Source organism: Suncus etruscus, chromosome 15 (genome assembly GCF_024139225.1).
Source record: "Suncus etruscus isolate mSunEtr1 chromosome 15, mSunEtr1.pri.cur, whole genome shotgun sequence".
Taxonomy (NCBI): Eukaryota; Metazoa; Chordata; class Mammalia; order Eulipotyphla; family Soricidae; genus Suncus; species Suncus etruscus.
Window position 1 is genome coordinate 10,877,614 of NC_064862.1, and position 22,344 is coordinate 10,899,957.

Below are 22,344 nucleotides of genomic sequence, written 5' to 3' on the forward strand. Positions count from 1 at the left end.
TCTATACTCTGTACAGTACTCTGGTACAATAACTTTTACAGACTACAAACAAATATGAGAAAAAAAGAAGAAAACAATAGAGCACAATTATCTGTATGGAAGTTCACAAGCAGATATATCAATTAAATGACAGTAATTTATATGTCTGTGTCCATCTGATCCTTAGTTATGTATACAATAAGATGCAATTGGAAGTGGAATTCATATCAAATCTTAGTCTTATTGGGAATAATTAGGAATATTTTCCATATACTTGCCTTTTCAGATATACCTATATAAAAGTCAATTATGCGGGCATGTTTACACACACAGAAATAAAGACATTTTATTTGGGGAAGTGTTCAGGGCTTATTCCGGGTTCTTTGCTCTGATAACTTTCCTGGTGCTACTAAGGGGACCATATGGGATGCAAGAGATCAGACATAGGCCAAGTGTTTGTAAGAAAGTGCCCTATAGAGATTGGAATACACAAATCTCGTAGTGCAATGGGGCCTTACACCCTGAACATTGATATAATGACCTGGCACAGGCCTCAGAAGAATGGACATCCTCCACTCACCCCTGAACCAGAGAAGCTATCTACGAAACATCCAAGGTTTTTTTTTATAACAATACCTGGAAGCAACCCTCTACTAGGGAAGACCCTACCACAGCTCTGACATCGACCTGCTCAAAAGAGACTTCCCTTAACACTAAGTAGACTTGACAACAACAACAACCTGCTTACAGGACAGGGTTCTCTGCATTGCCCTTTAATTGTGAGGTGAAACGAGAGGATGCTCTGCACCATCCTGACTGCAATATAGGATATGCAAATTCCAGGATCTTAATACAGAAACATGATACCAACAACAGAGACTGTGTGAAAAATAAAAGTGTATTGGCACTACAGACAATGACCTGGATTGGACAAACTAGTTTGCCTGGAACCTAGAGTTGGTCTTATGCCAGGAAACTTCAGGGGTCGGGTCTCCTTGTATTTAGGCCAAGGCTTTTCCTTTCCATGTCCCTCATATTTTGGTGGGCCTATGCAAACAATAATTGCCACTCTAACACCATTTTACTGTGCTCCTTTGACTCTAATCCTTAAGAAAAACAACCCACTTAAACTTTTGAGGTTAACGTAAACTAATATGCATGTGCATGGAAATGTAAAAAAGTACTTTGCCTTCAATGTTTAAGGAGTTACATGAGTTTTATGGCTTTAGATTGCTTTGTGTGCTGCTAAGAATATTATGTACTACAATCTGGGGACTTGAAGAACAAAGTAAATTATACATGGGTTCTGTTTTATTTTTCTTAATGTTCTTTGGCTGAAAGTTCAAAATTCAAAGTATCAGCAATGGTACTACTGAGAATTCTGTTTATGGGTGATTGTCCTTCCACTGTAACTTTACCTTGTCCTCTTTCTTTGCATCTTTGTTCTCATAATTAAAAATAAAAAATTAATTAAAAAATAAAACAAATATAACTTGTTTAGAAAAAAAAGAAAGTGCTCTATCAGAGCTGGAGCAGTGGCACAAGCAGTAGAGCATTTGCTTTGCATGTGCTAACCTAGAACGAACCACCATTTGAACCCCCGATGTCCCATATTGTCTCCCAAGGCGGGAGCGTTTTCTGAGTACAGGAGCCGGGAGTGACCATGAGCGTTACTTGGTGTGGTGCAAAAAGAAAAAGAAAGAGAAAGAGAAAGTAAGGAAGGAAGGGATAAAGGAAGGAAGGAAGGGATAAAGGAAGGAAGGAAGAGAGGGAGGAAGAAAGGAAAGGAAGAGGAAAAGGAAGGAAGAGGAAAAGGAAGGAAGGAGAAGGAAGGAGGAAGGAAGAAAGGAGAAAGGAAGGAGGAAGGAAGGAGAAAAAAAGGAAGGGAGGAAGGAGAAGGAAGGAAGGAAGGAGAAAGGAAGGAGGAAGAAAGACGGGAGGAAGGGAGAAGGAAGGGAGGAAGGGAGAAGGAAGGGAGGAAGGGAGAAGGAAGGGAGGAAGGGAGAAGGAAGGGAGGAAGGGAGAAAGGGAGAAGGAAGGGAGAAGGAAGGGAGAAAGAAGGGAGGAAGGGAGAAGGAAGGGAGGAAAGGAGAAGGAAGGAAGGAAGGGAGAAGGAAGGAAGGAAGGGAAAAGGAAGGAAGGAAGGGAAAAGAGGAATAAAGTGAAAAGAAAGGAAAGAAGGAAAAAGGACGGAAAGAAAGGAAAGTGGAAAGAAAAAGAAAAGATAAAAAGATAAAAAAGTGCTCTTACTGTACTATTTCTTCAGCACCAATCATGATGTTTCAAAGGCTACTATGTCTACTATTTCTTCCTATTTACATACTGCCAATGTATTTATAACAATTCTCAGCTCTTGAAAAACCCACATTGAACTAGTCTCTGGCTTTGTTGGCATTCCTGGCTGACAGGCAATGCCAACAGTACAAATCAAGGGATTATTAGGTTGATTATGTATCCTCAGCTTTTGTTTCTTTGTTTTCCTTTGTTGTTTATCTTTTGACAGAGATCTAAGAGAAGTTAAGGGAACCCACAAAAGGAGGAGGGGAAAATTTGCATTACTTGTACTTTCTATTGCATAAGACAGGAGAGAATATAAGAATTTGATTTTGGCAGAAGTAAATCAACAACGAAAAATTAACTCACCATAATGCCAAGATATCATCTCTTGAAACATGTCACTAAACTACCTCAAAAACTTCTATAATGCCTGGGGAGTTCCTAATACAGCTTTTGAGCCAATCTGTGCCAGTTTGATACGACATCCTGATAACGAGGAAACAGCAACAACTTGATCTAAGAGCAGATTGCCTTACCTCATCACTTAATGGTGAAATGATGAAATCAGAAGACACTCCATCCTTTGATCTGTGCAAAAAACTAAGATCACTAATTACAGAAGACTGTGATGACCACTACTGAGCAGAACTTTTCCTGGAACCAATAAGTAAGACCCTACCCTAGGTTTTAGCCTAGGATTTGTACAAAAACCAAGATCTCTAATTTCAGATTCTAACTTTGACAACCGTGACTGAGCAGAACTTCTGGAAACAAGGAAAAACTCTATCCTAGATTTTATCTTAGGATCTGTGCAGATACCTATTTCTTTATTTTTTTTCTTAATCTAGTGTATAGTTTAGGTAAATCAACTTCAGTTGATTAGGAAGTACCTTTTCAACATTATTATTATCCATTTTTTTAAATTCTTTCTTCTCTAGGTTAGGAAATGTAAATTGAATTATTAAAATAAAGTACCTCTTCATTATAGTCATGAGTAGATAATAGGAGTAACTTTTTTACAATTATTAGATGCATGTGCTTAATGTTTTAAACGTGATTAAATGAGAAATAATCAACAGGATTACCTTTATTATACTTTTTATGGTTTGTGAAATTTACAAAGCTTGAATTTTTTAAGTTTATTTTTAAGAATCAATGACTTCTTGTATGTTTTGTGGCTTTATACTGATTGAACCAGTGAATTATTTCTCACTTACATTAGGCATTCTGGGAATAATTTTCCTTCTGTATGCTGCATATAAATACATCAATCAAGAATGCATCCATAAAAAGTCCAACTCCACTGTATTTTACATCCTTTCCATTTTATTAAGAATTCGTCTAGGGGCCAGAGTGGTAACACAATAGTAGGTTGTTTGCCTTGCACACGGCTAACCCATGACAGATGCAAGTTCTATCCTTCGCATCCCCTATAGTCAGTCCCACAAGCCAGTAGCAATTTCTGAGCACAGAGTTAGGAGTAACCCTGAGCTCAGCTGGGTGTGCCCTCCTCCCCAATAAAAATAATTAGTCTTGAGGAAATAGCATTTTGGATTCAGATTCACCTCTTTGGTTTCCAAGTAAAACTTCTCTCCATATGTACTGCTGAATCTCTAGGACCACATTAGCTACAATGAAATGCATGTTTCCAGAACAATGGGATTATGTTTTGCTGTAATTTTTACATCATATTTAGAAAGATGTTGCTTTCTAAATATGCAATGACATAAAGGCTAAATACCTACTGTCATGACAAGTTACTTTTAAAAATTTAGTTTTATTTTATTTAGTGATTATCTAAATTTTAAACACAGATATCTACTCTTTAACTGAACTCAGTGAATCTGAAATTTTTTAGCATAAAATATACTATTAATTTATAAGAAAATATGATCTTTTTTTTTTTTTTTGGACCATACCCAGTGACGCTCAGGGGTTACTCCTGGCTATATGCTCAGAAATCACTCCTGGCTTGGGGGACCATTTGGGATGAGGGAGGATTGAACTGTGGTCTTTCCTAGGTTAGCACGTGCAAGGCAAATGCCCTACCACTTGCACCACCACAAGTGCGATCTTGAAAAAATTTATTTTGCTCTATACTTTTTACTTTTTGTTTTGTCATACTTTCAAAAAGTACATATAACAACTGTTTGTAAATAGTGACTATATAAAATAATTATATTGTCTTCATTATTATATTTGCTATTTTATTGATGAATTTATAGTAAATCATATGATATTATAGATACAAAATAAATTTAAAAGTCTGCAGAAAATACTGTGGTTTCCTTACATGTTGTTGCAAACATCCTGTGTATCTATTATACCCTAGAACTATAACTTCGATGTTCTAAATTACTGAAAGGAAAACTGCATTTATGTTTTTAGACTTCCTAAATAGTTAGCTATGAAATTATATCAAGAACGATTTATACAATAAAGCGTAATTTTTAAATTTGTTTGTTTTAGCAACAACTTGCTTTCAGGGCAGTTTTCCCTGCCTTGCCATCTAATGGTGAGATGAAATTAGGAGATAGTTCAATTTCCCTTGTGTTGACCCCTGAGCACCACACCAAGAGTAGTCCCTGATCACTGCTAGATGTGACCCAATACTTACATAAATATTTTTTGTTTTTTTGGGGGTCACACTTGGCAGTGCTCAGGGGTTACTCCTGGCTCCATGTTCAGAAATCGCTCCTGGCAAGCTCAAGGGACCATATGGGATGCTGGGATTCGAACCACCATCCTTCTGCATGCAAGGCAAATGCCATACCTCCATGCTAACTCTCCAGCCTCATCACATAATTTTTTTTATCCTTTTCCCCTTTTTTAGGGAAGTAAGTATAACCAGTCAAATACTGAGTTTAAATATTTTTCTTAAGTATTATTCAACCTGAGGTAGACAATCAAGCAGCGTACCTATTAACAATAAATTTTAAAAAGCCATAAAAACCAATAAATATTTGGAGAGAGAGGACATAAAGTGAAAAAAATCCTTGTTTCTGGTTCAGCCAGACTAAGAGGAAGGTCAGAGGTATATATAATATTACCCCTTCCCTAATTAACAAATTAACAAACTTAGGTCTAGACCTAAGTACCTTTATATCACAACTCCCTAACTCCACAATTCAACAAGTTAAGGCAGCCATAGAATGGATCCCTCTAAAATCAGATATCCAAAGCAACTGGAATGTTCCATTTTGGTGATGCCTGAAGTTTTCTTTGGGTTCATCATTTTTATTTTATGATACTTTTCCCTGAAAAATCTTATATTATTTTTGGGGTTAGGGGAATATATCCAGTTGTGCTTAGAGCTTAATCCTGACTCTGTTCAGGGATCACTCCTGTTTGGCCTAATGGACCATATAAGGTACCAGCAATCAAACCCAGGTTGGCCTTGTGCAAGGTAACCTGCTATGCTATCACTCCAGTTCCCAAATCTCTAATTTCTTGAAACTATATATTTTCTCTCTTAATTAAAATAATTTTTATTGAAAGAACTAAGATCTACAATGTTTTTATAGTTGATATTTAGGCATATAATATTTCAACACCAGTGTCAAATTCCTATCACTTGTATTTCTTTTTTTTGGGGGGGGGGCACACCTTTGATGCTCAGGGGTTACTCCAGGCTAAGCACTCAGAAATTGCCCCTGGCTAGGGGGAACCATATGGGACGCCGGGGGATTGAACCGCAGTCCTTCCTTCGCTAGTGCTTGCAAGGCAGACACCTTACCTCTAGCACCACCTCGCCGGCCCCACTTGTATTTCTATACTGTCATCCTCCTTCAACCCTTTATACACTCACACTCCCTGCCTGCCACACTGACAGGTCCATTGCAAAGTTTGGTGACAACAGCTTAGAGCTTATGATTTTGGTATTGTTGAACCTGTTCTTTGTATTTTTAGCTATACTACAGTCCCAGATCACCAATATAATGGAAACCACAATTCCTTCATTGCTTCCCTCTCTGATCTACCTTACTGCCTTGAAATCTCTCCTCTATCCTTCTCCCTAAAGCTCTGAGATCATTTCTTAATATGTTTTATGCTCTAGAGTTGGTCTTCTTTTTTTTTTTTTTTTTTTTTTTTCTTTTGGGTCACACCCGGCAGTACTCAGGGGTTACTCCTGGCTGTCTGCTCAGAAATAGCCCCTGGCAGGCACGGGGGACCATATGGGACACCGGGATTCGAACCAACCACTTTTGGTCCTGGATCGGCAGCTTGCAAGGCAAACACCGCTGTGCTATCTCTCCGGGCCCTAGAGTTGGTCTTCTTAAATCATATTTATTATGAAAAATAAAGAATGTTTACAGAAAGCATTATGATTGGGACCACTTCTCCTTTTCTTGGAAAAAGTATTGCTTTGCTTCAGCCTGAAAATCATGGCTTATTAATACTTCCCAGGCCATCCAGATTAAAGGTACTATATGAATTTTAGAAGCTAATTTTTGAGACTTTGAGGACCATAGTATTCATTGCGTGTAAGAGATTTTTGTAGACTTTTGCAGACTAAACCAGATAGTCAACTGACCACTTTCTGGGAGTAGAAGAAGACAGAATGCTGTAATTATGAATAACTACTTCCAGCTCTGTGGCTAACCTTTTTACTTCCCTCATTTTAAGGGTAACAGTCCGATGCCTGGTTTCCTTTTTTGTAAGTTTTTTTTTTTTTAATAAAATCACCATGAGATACAGAGTTAAAAAGTTGTTGATAGTTGAGTTTCCTTATACAAAGTTCCCACACCTGTCTTTCACATGTATTCATTTCCCTACCACCAAAAGTAACAGGGTTGAAATAATGAATTTATAGATTTAGAAATTCTAAATCATTGATGCTTCTCCACAGAAATTTAAAGGACAATAGCCAATTTATCATAAATCACATAAAATAGATGCTAAGTTATTTAGCAAAGATAATTGCATACAAAGGGGCCAGAGAGGAGATAGTACAGCATGTAAGTCACTTGTGTTGCAGACTACACATGCCTGGTACCCTATTTGGTAACCCAAGTCCTCCCAGAAGTGATCCCTATGCCAGAGTTAGGAGTAAACCCTGAGAACTAATATGAAGCCCCTCTCCTGAAAAAAATAAAAAAAGACCCAAACTAAAACCACAGACAATAAAACATGGCATACAGAGATAAGCAAGATTCAGAACCTTTAATAGTCCTATTCTAGTGGGTGGTCCCACTGCATGCAGTGCTGGCTCCTTTTGTGTGCTCCAGACCACTGAGATGTCTCTCATTTTTAAAATGTTCCCCCATTTAAAAAAACGTTTCTAGACAGTGCATGAGAAGAGTGATAATTATCAATACTGTGTTCAGTTTAGGTATTATTCATTTTAATTTTTTAAGAGAGTTGTTTACTTGGAAAAGTATTTGAAGATACTGTGTGGATCAGGGTTTAAAGAAAGAAACTTTGCAGATCTTTCTCTTGTAGTCTACATCATCTAACGTCCACGGCTTCCCCAAATTCATCTCTTCAACTGACAGACAGAAATATGGTATTTCTAAGTTACCAGAAGAATTTTGCCTACTTATATTTATTTTATATAGACAGTTAATATTCTCTTTATTTGGTAGTAGGGGAGGGGTGAACCATATTCAGTGGCATTCAGGGGTTATTTCTATTACTTTACTCAGTGAGAGATTGATGGTGGTGCACAGGGGGCCAGATGTGGTCCCAGAGATTGAACCAGAACAGCATACAAGACAAATAACTTAATACCTGTACTATCTCTTGAACCTCTATATTATGTTTAAAGATGCAGATCTGGTGAGAGAATTGGTTTAGACAAAAATTTCATGATAATCTTTCTATTATTTCATTTCTTTTTGTTATTAACACTATCAGTACTGTGTTCAGGAAAATAGATATGCTCCTAGATAGTGAATACCATAAACAAGTAAAAAAACAAACCCTTAGTTCCACAAATAGAACTGAAATTACCAAAGGATGGAAGGGGCAGTGAGAAGTGATTTAAAACAGCCAAACAAGGGGTGTTGGCCCTTTTAGCCTCAGCTAAAAAATATGTTAACACTTAACACTATATACTAAACAATCATTTTTAACTATGGACATAGAAAAAGACTAACACAAAAATTATATACAAACCTATCCTTAATTCTAATCTTAACCATAACACTGACCATGATACTAGTTTATGCAAAATTCAATAATTAGCCTAAATTTTATGATCGCCTACACTTTACTTTCATTTTTGGTTTCTATTCAGGTCACAATCAGCTATGCTTAGCACTTACTTCTGATTTAAACTCTGGAGTTTATATTAAGGGAATAGAATTGGTACCAGGAAAAATACACATATTCTCAAAAGTTGTGAATGTGTTGCTGAAATTCAGAACTGAGAACTCAGTTTCTTGTGAGACATGACATGCCATCTTTAAATTAAGCAATGATGGATAACAGTATTAAAAAAGGTTCTGCAAGGGTTAGAGTGACAGTTATGAAAGAATAACAAAAAAAAGTCAGAATTTAAGATTGTATTTTATTTTCCTCACATGAATGAGTAAAAACAAAAAATAAAAGATGAAATTTAATAGAGGAGATAAAGCGATAAAAATATAGGATGGGGGCCGGAGAGATAGCATGGAGGTAGGGCATTTGCCTTGCATGCAGAAGGACTGTAGTTCAACATCCCATATGGTACCCTGAGCCTGCCATGAGCGATTTCTGAGCATAGAGCTAGGAGTAACCCCTGAACGCCACCAAATGTAACTCAAAAACCCACCAACAAACAAAAATATGATAGGATGGGTGTGAAAGTTGAGAAAAGGAATATATTAATGAATAATAAAAAAAGCTATGCCCACATAGTCTGCAACATCGAGAGTGGAAAATTGTTTCTATACATTAAAAGATATGCGATATCAATTAGAAATAGTTTTTATACACTAATAATAATAATCTAATAATAATGCAATATTAATCTAATATCATGCTTTACTAGAATATATGCTACCCAGTTCTGAGCAGTTAAATTTTCTTTAACCTTAATGTGTTCAGTGTTCACATTGAAAAGGGTTTTTCCTCCAACGTGTTCAGGACATTAAAAATATAATTTATTAATATTAATCATTTAAATATTAACATATTAATTTTAATTTTAATATTAAAAGTCAAATTTTTATTAATAAGATTAATTTAATACTTATTAAAATATTATATTAAAATTTTCCAACACGTTTTCATGTTTCTTACCTAAATTAACATTTTCTAAAAATTAACAGAGTTCGATGGCCGTTAACACTTCAATATCAGTGTTTGAAAGTCCTAATTCCTGGTTGCTGTTTAAAAAATAAAAAAATGTCCTTTTTCCAATTAACAAACATGACTCTCAAATCTATTTTGATTCTTCTATTTTTTTTTTTTTCCTCCTTTGGTCCAAAAAAAAAAAAAGTCAAGCAAAACCCCAAATTCTCTTCGGCCCAGCAGGGAGCGCTGGTGTCCTTAAGTCGTTAGTACCAGACTGGCTAAAGCGAAGGGCCGTTAGATGCCGGTGGCGGAAAAGATTGTCCCTGCTGGAAACCTGTAGTTTTACGTCGCCGAGACACGGGCGAATGGTTGGGACTTGCCTTGCGCGCTTGCGCGATGCCCGCCCGCCGGAAGCGGAAGTAGGAAGTGGTGATGCCTGGAGGAGAAATGGCGGCTCTCGCTCCGCTGCCGCCGCTGCCCCCGCAGTTTAAGAACATCCAGCATCATCTGAGGACGGCCCAGGAGCATGACAAGCGGGACCCTGTGGTCGCCTATTACTGTGAGTGTCTCCGAGTCGTCGTCGCGCCCCTCGTGTTACCTTCTGTACCCTCCACACCCCCGAAGCACACACAAAACATCTCCGGCTTCTTGGCGCAGCCCTCACCTTTGACCTTTGGCCTCCGGTCTGACTTTTGACCTCAGGCCTGCGGGGCCAGCGCCTCTGGGTCCCGCCCTCTCCTCTTATGGCTTCCTGGCTGGCGCTGCTGGCTATGGGGTCCCTGAAAGAGACACAGCACCCAAGGCATCGGGGTGGGCCATCTTCTGTGCATCGAGATATCTTCAACTGTCTCTCTCCATGGCTCTTGATCTCTTTGGCTTTCCGCGTCTCCTGTCTCTTCCAGGGGATGCTACCTCTCGGGATGCTGCCTCGAATACACGGGTCCCCAAACGAGGTGTGAGCTTCCCTCCTCTCCTCCATTCCCACCAACAACTGCCAAGCAGTTGGACTGTGGACAAAGGGACGACAGATCCCTTTTAAGATGGATATAAGTGCGGTTAATTATGACTCAGAAACTCCCACTGGCTAAAGTGTGTGTGTGTGTGTGTGTGTGTGTGTGTGTGTGTGTGTGTGTGTGTGTGTGTGTGTGTGAGTGTGTGTGTGTGTGTGTGTGTGTGTGTGTGTGTGTGTGTGTGTGTGTGTGTTGGTTCATTCTGGTTATGTTGGATGGCCATTCTCTGCCTTTGCTTTTCAAATTTATCACCAGTTGATGGAAATGTTTAAGTAAGCTCAGGTGATAATGACTTTAGGTCCGTTTCTATTTTATTGCCCTACATTGCTGCAAGTAAAACAAGTGTTCCGAGCAACTTCTGCTCTTCAGAAAAGGAGTTTTCTATTTGAGAAGTTCTATATAAAATGTATCTTATATTTCCTGTCAATCCTCTATACAAAGTTAATTTAAGCCTTGCCCAATGTCGGTCAGTCCTGCCCAGCAGGTGTACCCCATTTATGTGGGAAGCCTTTTCCAACTTCCATTTTTCTGATTTTCTTGGAATGTCTGTTTATTTCTCTCATCATTTGGAAAGCTAACATGTTCTCTGTAGGCACGATTATGGCATGTTTTCCATTATACCTAAAACCTCCTCCAGCATGGACAATCATAGCCAACAAACATTTGTTTAATAGTTTGCTTGTATCAAGCCTTCCTTTCCATGTGACTGCTGTTCCTGCTTTCAAGGAGCTTGTGGTGAGGAGAGTAAACAATTAACTTATTATATAGAATATTGCAAAGAAAAACAAAGCAGGGAAAGAAAAGAACGAGTGTCAGGAGTAAGGGCTGACTTATATGGGGATTTCACTTTCAGAGTGATTGAGGAAACCCCAAAAAGACTTGAAGTAAATGAAAGGCAAACTTTGTGACACATGGGAGGAAGTATGCTCCAGGGGAGAATAACCTGTCTAAGTGTCTTGAGATAGGGGGCTTGCTTGAAAGGGGATGGGGTACCATTGTAATTGGAGCAAATAGAGTGACAAAGCATGGATATTATGGGCAGAGAAGCAATTTCTTATAATACTGGAATCTGAATCCTTGTTCCTGTTTAAAATGGATTCATCAGAGGCTGTTATAGATGCCTTTGTTATTTCCAAAGGACCCTTTATATCCTGTGTCTTTATCCCTTGCCTTTTGTTCTTTCTCTCCGAAATTGTCCTATTCTTTTATTCTCTTACAATGACATTCCCCAGAGTTTCAGGTCTACCTCACTGCACAATCTCATAATTATCTTGTAACCATTGTTAGCTTTATTTCAGATTCTTTTCAGCTTATTGCTATATAGTTTTCATGCCCATTATTTCACTGAAACTGCTCTCGGCAGAGTCCTGAGCAATGATGTCTGTTACTAAGTCCAGGTGGCAGTTCAGAAACATTTGTTTAGGAAATGTGCTTTTTAAAGAACATATATGATGTGTATAGAATTGTCAGAATAGTAAAATGAAATTCGATGTCTCATCATATTTGATGCTCTTAGACTGTAATTTTTGCTAATCTGGTGGGTGTGAAATGATTTCTCTCTGGAGTGAAATTTGCAATTCCCTGAGTCTTAATGAGGTTGAGAATCTTTTCATATGTTAATTAACCATTTGTGATTCTTTTGAAGAATCTATTGCCTTTGACCATTTTATTTGTTTTATTATTTCTCTCTTTATTACCTGGCTACCAGCCCTTTGTTACTTGTATTAAGCATGTCTTCTCCAAACTCATTTTTTAAAAATTGGTTTATGAAGACTTTTGATATTCAAAGGTTCATTTTTAAATACAGTCATTTAATACTTTTGGTTTTATATTCTTTGTGCTGTAACTTTTTAATGAACCTTGCCTATGATTTTAAACTTATTTGAGTTTGTAAAAAGAATGCTATTTGTGAGTTCCAGATGGCTGCTATTCTTATCTCTTCCAGTTTTGTTTCTCTGTTATTTATCTTTGAAATTGGGATTAGCCACATATATCCTTCTCCTTTTCACTTCTTTGTCTTCTGAGGCTTTCATGCTGTTCATTTCTTTTCTATGCTAAATTCTGTATGATTTCTTTTTAAAAATTTGTTTTTTAAAGTATTTCTTCCCCTTCACTTTGCCATAGTGGTGGTCACTTGGTAAGAATCTTCATATCTTTAAATGCTTTAGAAATATTTATATTTGCTATCTAATTATTCCTCAGTGACTATAATTGTGGGTCTTTTTGTGATCCTGCTGCTTAACGTAGTGATGTCCCATAATTTATAATCCCATAATGTCCCATACTGATTATTACATTTTAGTATTCAAATAAATTCTACAAGGAATGAATTCCCCCATCTTTACTTTCTATATGCTTTCCTGTCAGAACTTCTTTGTTCTCCTGCTTCTCCCTTTTCCACATGCTATTCACAGTTGACCTTATCCTACTTCAAAAAGGAAAGTTGTAGGGGCCGAGAGATATTACTGGTATAAGTGAAACATCCATCCATCCATCTATCAGGCAGAGCTTCCTGATGAATGTCTCTTACAAGCAAGAAATCAGCCCAAACAAAGAATAAGCCTTTATTCCAAAATGTTAGGCAGGAGAAAGGATGTTAAAGGCACATTCTAATTTGGGGTTGAGAGGAAGGGTAGAATATTTTATTAGACCATGAGAGAGGATTCACTTAAGAGAGGGTGTTTCTTTACAGGAATAATAGTTCAAGTGTAGCCTCAAAATGGAATAGTTCTTAGAGATTAGCTATTATTTCATCATTTTGGACTTACTTTTATTCAAAGTGGGACACAAAGGTATAGTTAGGGGCCAAGGAGGGAGCATTTACTGTGGGTTCAAGAACATGGAAGGACCAGACTGGAAGATTCTGTCTTTCAGAATTTTGTCCTTAGTCTTAGAATTTCTATCATAGGAGCCAAAGAAATGCTGAAGTGGGTGGTGCCTCTTCATCCCAGTAATGATCTCACATTGTACATCAGAGTTTTAGAATTTGAATTCGGAAATGAGACGGGACATATGAATGTGTGGGTTAACAAATTTTAGAAGTGCTAGATTAAATTATAGATTAATTAATAATATAAATCATTATTTCTTTAGAAGTGAACTTCTGTCAAATGGTTTGGCATTAAGCAACTGGCAACTTAGGTATCTTCTCTTTACAATAAATGAACTAAGCCTTTAGCTCTGAGGTTTTTTTTCTTTTCCTCAGAAATATACTTAAATCGGTGGTAAGATAAAATATTAGACATTTTAGATTTCTCGGAAGGGATGAATATTTATTAGTTAACACTAATATCAATCTAAAGAAAAATAGGAAACCTCTCTGTGAGAGGAATGGTGAATCTTTGTAAAATTTTCTTTTATATGTTACAATTAATAGAGGAAATACATTCTTAATCACTGTTTTATTAAATCATAGAGTTAAAAGGTTGTTGACAGTTGAGTTTCAGTCATGCAGCACCCACTTGGAACTTCACCAGTATTTATATCCTGCCACCAATTTCTATGCATTGTACAATGTTTTTCCTATTTTTAAAACATATTGGAAGTGTCTGCTGAAAGATCATGAAATTTTTGATGATCATGGGTTTTAATCTGTGACTCTGAGGAATTGAAATATAATGAGTGATTTAAAAATTTTTTTAAAAAATTTAAACTCTTGGGGCCAGAGAGGTGGCCCTAGAGATAAGGTGTCTGCCTTGCAAGCACTAGCCAAGGAAGGACCGCGGTTCCATCCCCAGGCGTCCCATATGGTCCCCCCAAGCCAGGGGCAATTTCTGAGCACTTAGCCAGGAGTAACCCCTGAGCATCAAACGGATGTGGCCCAAAAAGAACTAAAAAAAAAAAAATTAAACTCCTAGGGCTGGAGCAGTGGCACAGTGGTAGGGCATTTGCCTTGCATGTGGCTGACCTAGGATGGACCGAATGGTTCTATCTCCCAGTGTCCCAGATGGTCTCTCAAGCCAGGAGTGATTTCTGAACATAGAGCCAGCAGTAGCCCCTGAGCGTCACTGGGTCTGGCCCCAAAACAAAACAAAACAAAAAAATTTCAAACTCTCATTTTTTTTGTATATTATGTGAATTTTAACCTACATTAAACTTGTGAACATGGTAGTAAAAATAAAACTAATACTGTGATTCATTTAACACTATAAATTGTATTAAGAAAATAACTCCCCACATTGTTGGGATCCAGTGTCAAAGCCATCTGTTTGTCCATCGTTAAAGTTGACTTTCAAAAACAACGTCATCTTTTACAATTATACCTGGAAATGATCACACTGAACAAGAACTGGGTGCCAAAGGAGGTCAAGTGATATGCAGGATATCCCTTTAGAAACAATATTGCAAACCATAGTGCTTCAGAGAAAAAAGGAGAGAGAGGAGAGAATAGGAGAGGGACAGGGGAGAGAAGAGAGGAAAGGATGGAGACAAGAGAGAGGCTAGGGAGGAAAGAGGAGAGGGTGAGAGAGAAAGGAGAGGAAAGAGGAGAAGGAGGGAATAAAGGGAGGAAAGGAAGTTGAGAGGGGGAAAATTTGAGGGTGAGAGGAGGGGGGCAGGGGAATGGAAGAGGAAAGAGAGGAGAGGGATTGAGGAGGGAGAGAGCAGAAGAGGAGAAGAGAGGAGAGGAAGATGTCTCATAGAGACAGGCAGGGCATGATCACAGAGGCAGGTGGGAGAGAAACTGGAGACTGGAGTCATTGGTGGTTGAAACCATACACTGGTGAAAGAATAGGTGTTGAAACATTGAATGAGTTGAATTCAATCCTGAACAACTTTGGAACTGTATCTCATGGTGATTCAATTAAAATATATACATATAATGAGAGACAAAAACTTTACATTTATCCTTAGGGATTCTTCAAATATATCATTTTATTTATTTATTTTTGGGCCACATCTGGTAATGCTCAGGGATTATTCCTGGCATGGGGGACCATATGGGATGCTGGGGGGATCAAACTGCAGTCGTCCTAGGCTAGCACGGGCAAAGCAGAGGCCTTTTCGCTTGTTGCACCGCTCCGGCCCCTCATTTTTTTTTTTAATGGTAGCCCTTAAAAGGGGAACTCTCAAACTATGCTATGGGCCACATGTGGCCCACTGAGGATGTGTATGCTGCTGCTTGTCCTGGGCCTGCAGTGTGTATGTGTGGGGTATGCACCACACTCTCTGATTCCCCCCTTCATTTCTCCCCCAGTCTGGACTCCTCTCCATCTCGGGCAGGGGGCAGGGGTCCTTAAACTACCCCATAGTTCCCATATAAATACAGGTAAGTTTGTTGATTTAACTCTACTTGTTCTTCATTTTAAATATTTCATTTGTACCTATTTTGCTTTTTTTTTAATTTTTATTTTGATCATAATGGCTTACATATCTTTCACAGTAATATTTTAAGTACATATCAACATTGAATCAGGGGAATACCCATCGCCAAATTTGTCCTCCCCCCATCTCAGTTCCCCTTCTGCAACCCATATACCCCACCATAATCCCCCGAACTGCTAGAGTAGGTGGTCCCCTCTTTGTCCAGCTCACTATTAGTGATCATATATCTGTTTGGACCTGGTATCCTCCCCTGTCTCCCCCTCTATTTAAGAAGTGGAGCTAGATAAATCGAGTTATGTGGCTTTGTTTGAAGGAAAGAAAAGCAATAGATTGTGGTACAAAATATGAGGAAAAAAAAAGTCAAATATGCTGAAATTAGGCGGAGTCCTTCCAGAGGATTTCAACCTCAATTTGAGAGAGGATGTGATAAAGGCAATTGAAACACCACCACAATACCGAAAATAAATATCAAATTAAGTATCCAGTGAGCATCACAGCAATAAAGACGAGCACCACACAACAGACTCAGTTCTGAAATCAGCTCATGCCGGAGTGCAAAAAGAAAGAGAAAGATAAGATAAAATAAAATAAAATAAAATAAAATAAAATAAAATAAAATAAAATAAAATAAAATAGTATTGGAGACATCAACTTCAATCTCAACACTAATATAAAGACGTCAAAAAAATCGATCAATCGATAAATAAATATGTGGAAAAATGATTGTTTTGTGCTTTTTTTTTTCCTTTTCTTTCCCCCCCCCCCTCCCTGTGTAGGCATAGTAACTATTAGGGATATTATAGAGGGAATTCCCTTGGCCTAGGAGATACAGGGTTTCTCCCCCCTGAAGTGTACTGTCATGGGATTAACTATAGACTCCTTGCATGATCATTTGCTCTCGCCTCGGTGCTTTCCTGGTGTATGGAAGACTTCTGTTTCGTCATGGATAGTAAAATCAGACCTCTGTATCTAGAGATCTTGGTGGCTGTGCAGCTCAAGGAATGGAGCTTATGATGAAGTCTTTCTTTGTGGTTCTAGCAGTTCTGCTTGTTCAGTGTCGTTTTAATCCATCTTCTGTAGTTGGTGGTCTTGGTCATTATGTTGCTCCTAGGATGGAGTCTGGGATAAAGTCTTTCGTTATGTTTCCTGAAGACCCGTTAATTGCAGTTGCCTCAGTCAGACTTCTGGAATTGGAGCTCTTGTTTGTTGAACAGATCGTAGACCAAAAGCTAGGCTAGAGCTTTTTGTTGGTGTTGTTGTTGTTGGTCCCTGGATGTGTACTGTCCCGTCCTGGTTGTAAAATTCAGTCATCTGTATGTAGCAATCTTGGCTTTTGCACAGATCAAAGGGTGACATGTTTTCTGATTTTGTCTTATCGAGAGCTGATGACGAAGGACAACTTGCTCTTAGATCAAGTTGTTCCCATTTCCTCATTGTCAGGTTATCAATTTAGCACTGGCACATGTTGGTGTCAGAGCAGCATTATGCATGCCCTGGAGGGGATTGGGCTGCTGGAGCTGTTGTGGAGAACTCTGTCTTTCTATGTCTGGGGTCCAGGAGTCAAGGCTGGATGGTCAGTGTCTAGTTCCCTGGAGTCTAAGTTGTTTCTACATGACATACATTCAGGGTGGGAGATATCCCTGTGTTGTAAACAAGTATGAGTTCTTTTTCTTTTTTAATTTTTTTTTTTATTTTTAATTATGAGAACAAAGATGCAAAGAAAAAGAACAAGGTAAAGTTACAGTGGAAGGACAATCACTCATAACATAATTCTCAGAAGTCCCCTTGCTGATATCTTAACTTAGAGCTTTCAGCCAAATAACATTAAGATAGATAAAACAGAATCCATGTACAATTACTTTGTCCCTCAAGTCCCCAGATTGTAACACATTATAATATTTCTTAACAGCACACAAGGCAATCTAAAGCCATAAAACTTACGTAACTCCTTAAACATTAGAGGCATAGTATTTTTTACATTTCCATGTACATGCATGTTAGCTTAAGTTAACCTCAAATTTTAAGTGGTTTTTTTTTTTTTTTAAGGATTAGAGTCAAAGGAGCACAGTAAAAATGGTGTTAGAGTGGCAATTGTTGTTTGCATAGGCCCACCAAAATATGAGGGGCATGGAAAGGAATAACCTTGGCCTAAATACAAGAGACCCGACCCCTGAAGTTTCCTGGCATAAGACCAACTCTAGGCTCCAGGCAGGCTAGATCGTCCAATCCAAGACATTGTCTGTAGTGCCAACACACTTTTATTTTTCACACAGTCTCTGTTGTTGGTATCATGTTTCTGTATTAAAGATCCTGGAATCTGCATATCCTACATTGAAGTCAGGATGTGGAGTGTCCTCTTGTTTCACCTCACCATTAAAGGACAATGCAGAGAGCCCTGTCCTGTAAGCAGGTCGTTGTTGTTGTTAAGTCTTCTCAGTGTTAAGGGAAGTCTCTTTTGAGCAGGTCGATGTCTGAGCAGTGGTAGGGTCTTCCGTGGTAAAGAATTGCTTCCAGGTGATGTTATAGACAAACCTGGATGTTTCATGGATGGCTTCCCTGGTTCAGGGGTGAATGGAAAATGCCCTTTCTTCTGAGGCCGATGCCAGGTCATTATGTCAATGTTCAGGGTGTAAGGTCTCTTTGCCCTACAAGATTTGTGTGTTCCAATCTCTATTAGATAGGATCTTATTTGTGTGTGTGTATATATATATATATATATATATATATATATATATATATATTCCCATTTTAATGTGCCTATGCAAAAAAGGAGCAATGCCACGTGGCGTTATTGGCGCATATGGGGGCCATAAGAACAAGACCTACAATCCCCATGACATGGTTCAATCATAAGCATTAAACTGGGGGACTCTCACCAAAATTCCTTGTTGAACAGCTCATAAAGAGAAGATAAAAACTGGTTAGAATTGTCACTGTATAAGAGAATATTTAGTAAGACTTATAGCTGTCAGAGAAAAAACACAAAATATTTGAAAGAAATACGTGTCCATTTTATGTCTTTCGAAACAGTTTGGGGTTGTGACACACAATGCACGGCTTTGGTCTGTGATTAGGATTGTGCAGTACTAAAGTTAAAAAGAGTAATGTGGGTTAGTGATATTTGGGGGGGGGGTGAGAGAGTAAGGAGTAAAAATGAGCTTTGTAGGGGTGTGGGAAAGGGAAGAATACAAAATGGAAATTCTGGATATGCAAAACAAACAAAGATAAGGGATACTCTTAATACATGCAGTGCGCACGGGACACTAGCCCCCGCGCGGTTTTCCATATGTGGACTAGTCAGAAATTGTCAGTGACAAACTTAGCACAACCGAGCAATCTCAGCACACTCCAAGTTAAGGCCCACCATTTCTGGCCTCCTGGGTTGGAACCCCAGAAGGCCTGGGGGCCGGGGGCAGAAGAGGGGAAGGCTGGGGGCCTATCACGGCTCCCAGCATACCCAAGTTAGGGCGAAGGCCTTCCACATGAGGTCTCCCCAAACCCCATGCGGCTAGAGCTAGCCTCCAGCTCAAGAGAGGATGGATAGAGAGCCGGAAGCCAGGATCTGCCCACCCTACACCCTGTGCCCTTCCCACCCTAGAGCTGAGGGAAGGGCGGGGAAAGCTTGGGACCCCATCCAGGAGGGACCCCCTGACACCCACCTTGTCTGGCCGCCTGGGCTGCCACCCCAGAAGGCCTGGGGGCCGGGGGCAGAAGAGGGGAAGGCTGGGGGCCTATCAAGGCTCCCAGAGCACCCAAGTTAGGGAGAAGGCCTTCCACATGGGGTCTCCCCAAACCCCATGCCGGCTAGAGCTAGCCTCCAGCTCAAGAGAGGATGGATAGAGAGCCGGAAGCCAGGATCTGCCCACCCTACACCCTGTGCCCTTCCCACCCTAGAGCTGAGGGAAGGGCGGGGAAAGCTTGGGACCCCATCCAGGAGGGACCCCCTGACACCCACCTTGTCTGGCCGCCTGGGCTGCCACCCCAGAAGGCCTGGGGGCCGGGGGCAGAAGAGGGGAAGGCTGGGGGCCTATCAAGGCTCCCAGAGCACCCAAGTTAGGGAGAAGGCCTTCCACATGGGGTCTCCCCAAACCCCATGCCGGCTAGAGCTAGCCTCCAGCTCAAGAGAGGATCGAGAGAGAGCCGGAAGCCAGGATCTGCTTGCCCTACACCCTGTGCCCTTCCCATCCTCAAGTATGAGTTCTTATCCCTAGTAGATAAGAGCTAGTTTGTACACATAAAATTTCCCCTTTGTAGGGTAAACACCTATATAGATAGACCTCACTAACACAGTGGTCAGTACTCGAGACACAGGAAACCTATACATATCCAAAAGTTGAACTATTAGTTTCCTTTTCGTACAAGTACTATACTTACCTATTTTTGTGTACTCAGCGTACCTCTTGCCCTCCTGACCTCTCTACATTAATATACACCTAAGCTAACTTCTATATGTTTATATGTGGGCAGGAGCACACAGAGATAGGAATCCTCCTTAAGGAACAAACCTAAAACACAAACAACCAATACCTATACCCTATATAACCCCTCCCAATACAATCCCTCTCCCCCAGAAATACGGCTATCCCTTCACCCCTCAATCCCACCCCCAATATCCCCACCACATTATAACTCTCCACCCTCAGTTCTTAATCCATTAGGCATCAAGACTGACCTCCTACCCCCAACGAGCCAGTACCCACTACACAAGTGAAGAGACACCCACCCAAACTCTCACCTCGTTCCCGGCAAGAAAATACAACCAACACCCCTACTGACCCATGCAGTGTGGCCCTCGTAATCACCTCTCAAATGCGGACTGTTGCTTGATACTGGAACTAGCTACAAAGGACCCCCACTGCAAAAACTCTACCCAAGACCTCCCTGCCTGGACCCCACACTTCACAAGGAAATTTCAAAAGACAGTGGGGAAGCCTGTACTTTCATCATAAATATAGACCTATATAATACTACCTCTTATCCTGTTTCTCCCCAAATCCTATACCACTTTCTCCCTTTTTCTTTGTTTTTTTTTTCTCTTTTTCCTTTTTTTTTATCCTTGTTCGTATTTTTTCTTGTTTTGTTTTAGTTTTTGTTATTTGATTTGATTTGTTTTTGTTTCTTTTGGGTCACTCCTGGCGGAACTCGGAGGGTGCTCCTGGCTCTATGCACGGAGATCGCCCCTTTTGGCACGGGGGACCATATGGGATGCTGGGATTTGAGCCACCATCCTTCTGCAGGAAGGACAGATGCCTCCTTGTCTCCATGCTATCTCTCCCGGCCCCACTTTACTCCCTTAATTACATCTTTTATTTAATTGTTTTTTTTAAAAGAAACTTTTTTCTTTAGATATGTGTGAGCATATATATTCCTAGTTTTTGTCGGGTATCTGTTTTCTTCTCTCTCCACCCCCAAATTCACCAACAATATAATGTAGCACCACTTCTTCCTGCAAAGACCTATTTTGCTTTTTTATACTTCAAAATAAAATTGTGTGGTTTGCACAGGAATTGGTTCATAGTTTATTTGTTTCTTTAAACTATTCTGACCCCCTATTTAAAATAACTGCAGCAACTGTATTCTCTAAGATTTTAACATAGCACTTTGTTCAAACGGCATTTTGTAGCAGTTTAATTTTTCTGCATTATTGCTAAAGTAATGGGATAATCAAAATAGGACTTTTAATCAGACTGATATATTTCTTTTTAATAAAATTCTATAGGATAATGAAATAGAAATGTGAATTACAGAAGTTCCCAAGTTCATTTCATTTACCATCCAGTTATCAGAAAAAAAGTGCTGCATTGGAAATCCACTTCCTATAAGCGAATAAATCAAAAGCTCTCCTCAGTACACCTAGAAGGGTTTATGGCCTCCTCAGACCTTTACTTAAAGCCAGTAGCTTCCACCATGGGACAGACTGAATTGGAAGAATCCTGCAAAACTTTCATTTGAAATAGATTGTGATTGACAACAAATTACTTTATTCAAATTTGAAAGGGTGATGGTTTTAAATGTCAGTAATGCATAAAAATCACATTTTTATAGTTTCATATATTCTGAAAAAACTGGTAATGTTTCAAGCAGTGTGCATAGAAATTTGTTCATAATTTTTGTTTTTACTATAATCTGGCCCTCCAACAGTCTGAAGGACAGTGAACTGGCCCCCTGTTTAAAGAGTTTGAGGACCCCTGCAGATGAACAGCGTTTTGTGGCTGACCCGGTGGCCACTGGTCTAGAAGTACCCCAGTCTGCCCCACATCTTGCTCATAATGTGTTCCTGACACCGGTTTCGTTTTCTAGATTCCCCTGAAAGATAGGGGTTAATACCTTGTTTGTTGTCACCACCTGATGCAAAACTGCTATTCATAAATATTTAGGGAATTCCATCCTTGACATTAATAGCCCACTCGAATATTCCGTAATTTATGTTGAATATCTGTTACCAATAATCATTGTATATAGACAAGGTTGACTAAATGAACAATATTGTCATTTGTTCATCTTTTAATGTTCTTTCACTATAGTACGAAAAAGTAAT

At 39.3% G+C, this 22,344-nt stretch overlaps 1 protein-coding gene across 1 annotated transcript in view; it reads left to right on the forward strand.

Moving 5' to 3' along the window:
- The first annotated feature begins 9,892 nt into the window (after positions 1–9,892).
- Positions 9,893–22,344, forward strand: part of VTA1 (vesicle trafficking 1) — a 73,826-nt gene continuing 61,374 nt past the window's right edge. The window contains exon 1 of the mRNA XM_049789361.1: positions 9,893–10,033. Within this exon, the coding sequence (XP_049645318.1) occupies positions 9,907–10,033 (127 nt within the window). The 5' untranslated portion in view covers positions 9,893–9,906. The remainder of the gene's footprint in view (positions 10,034–22,344) is intronic.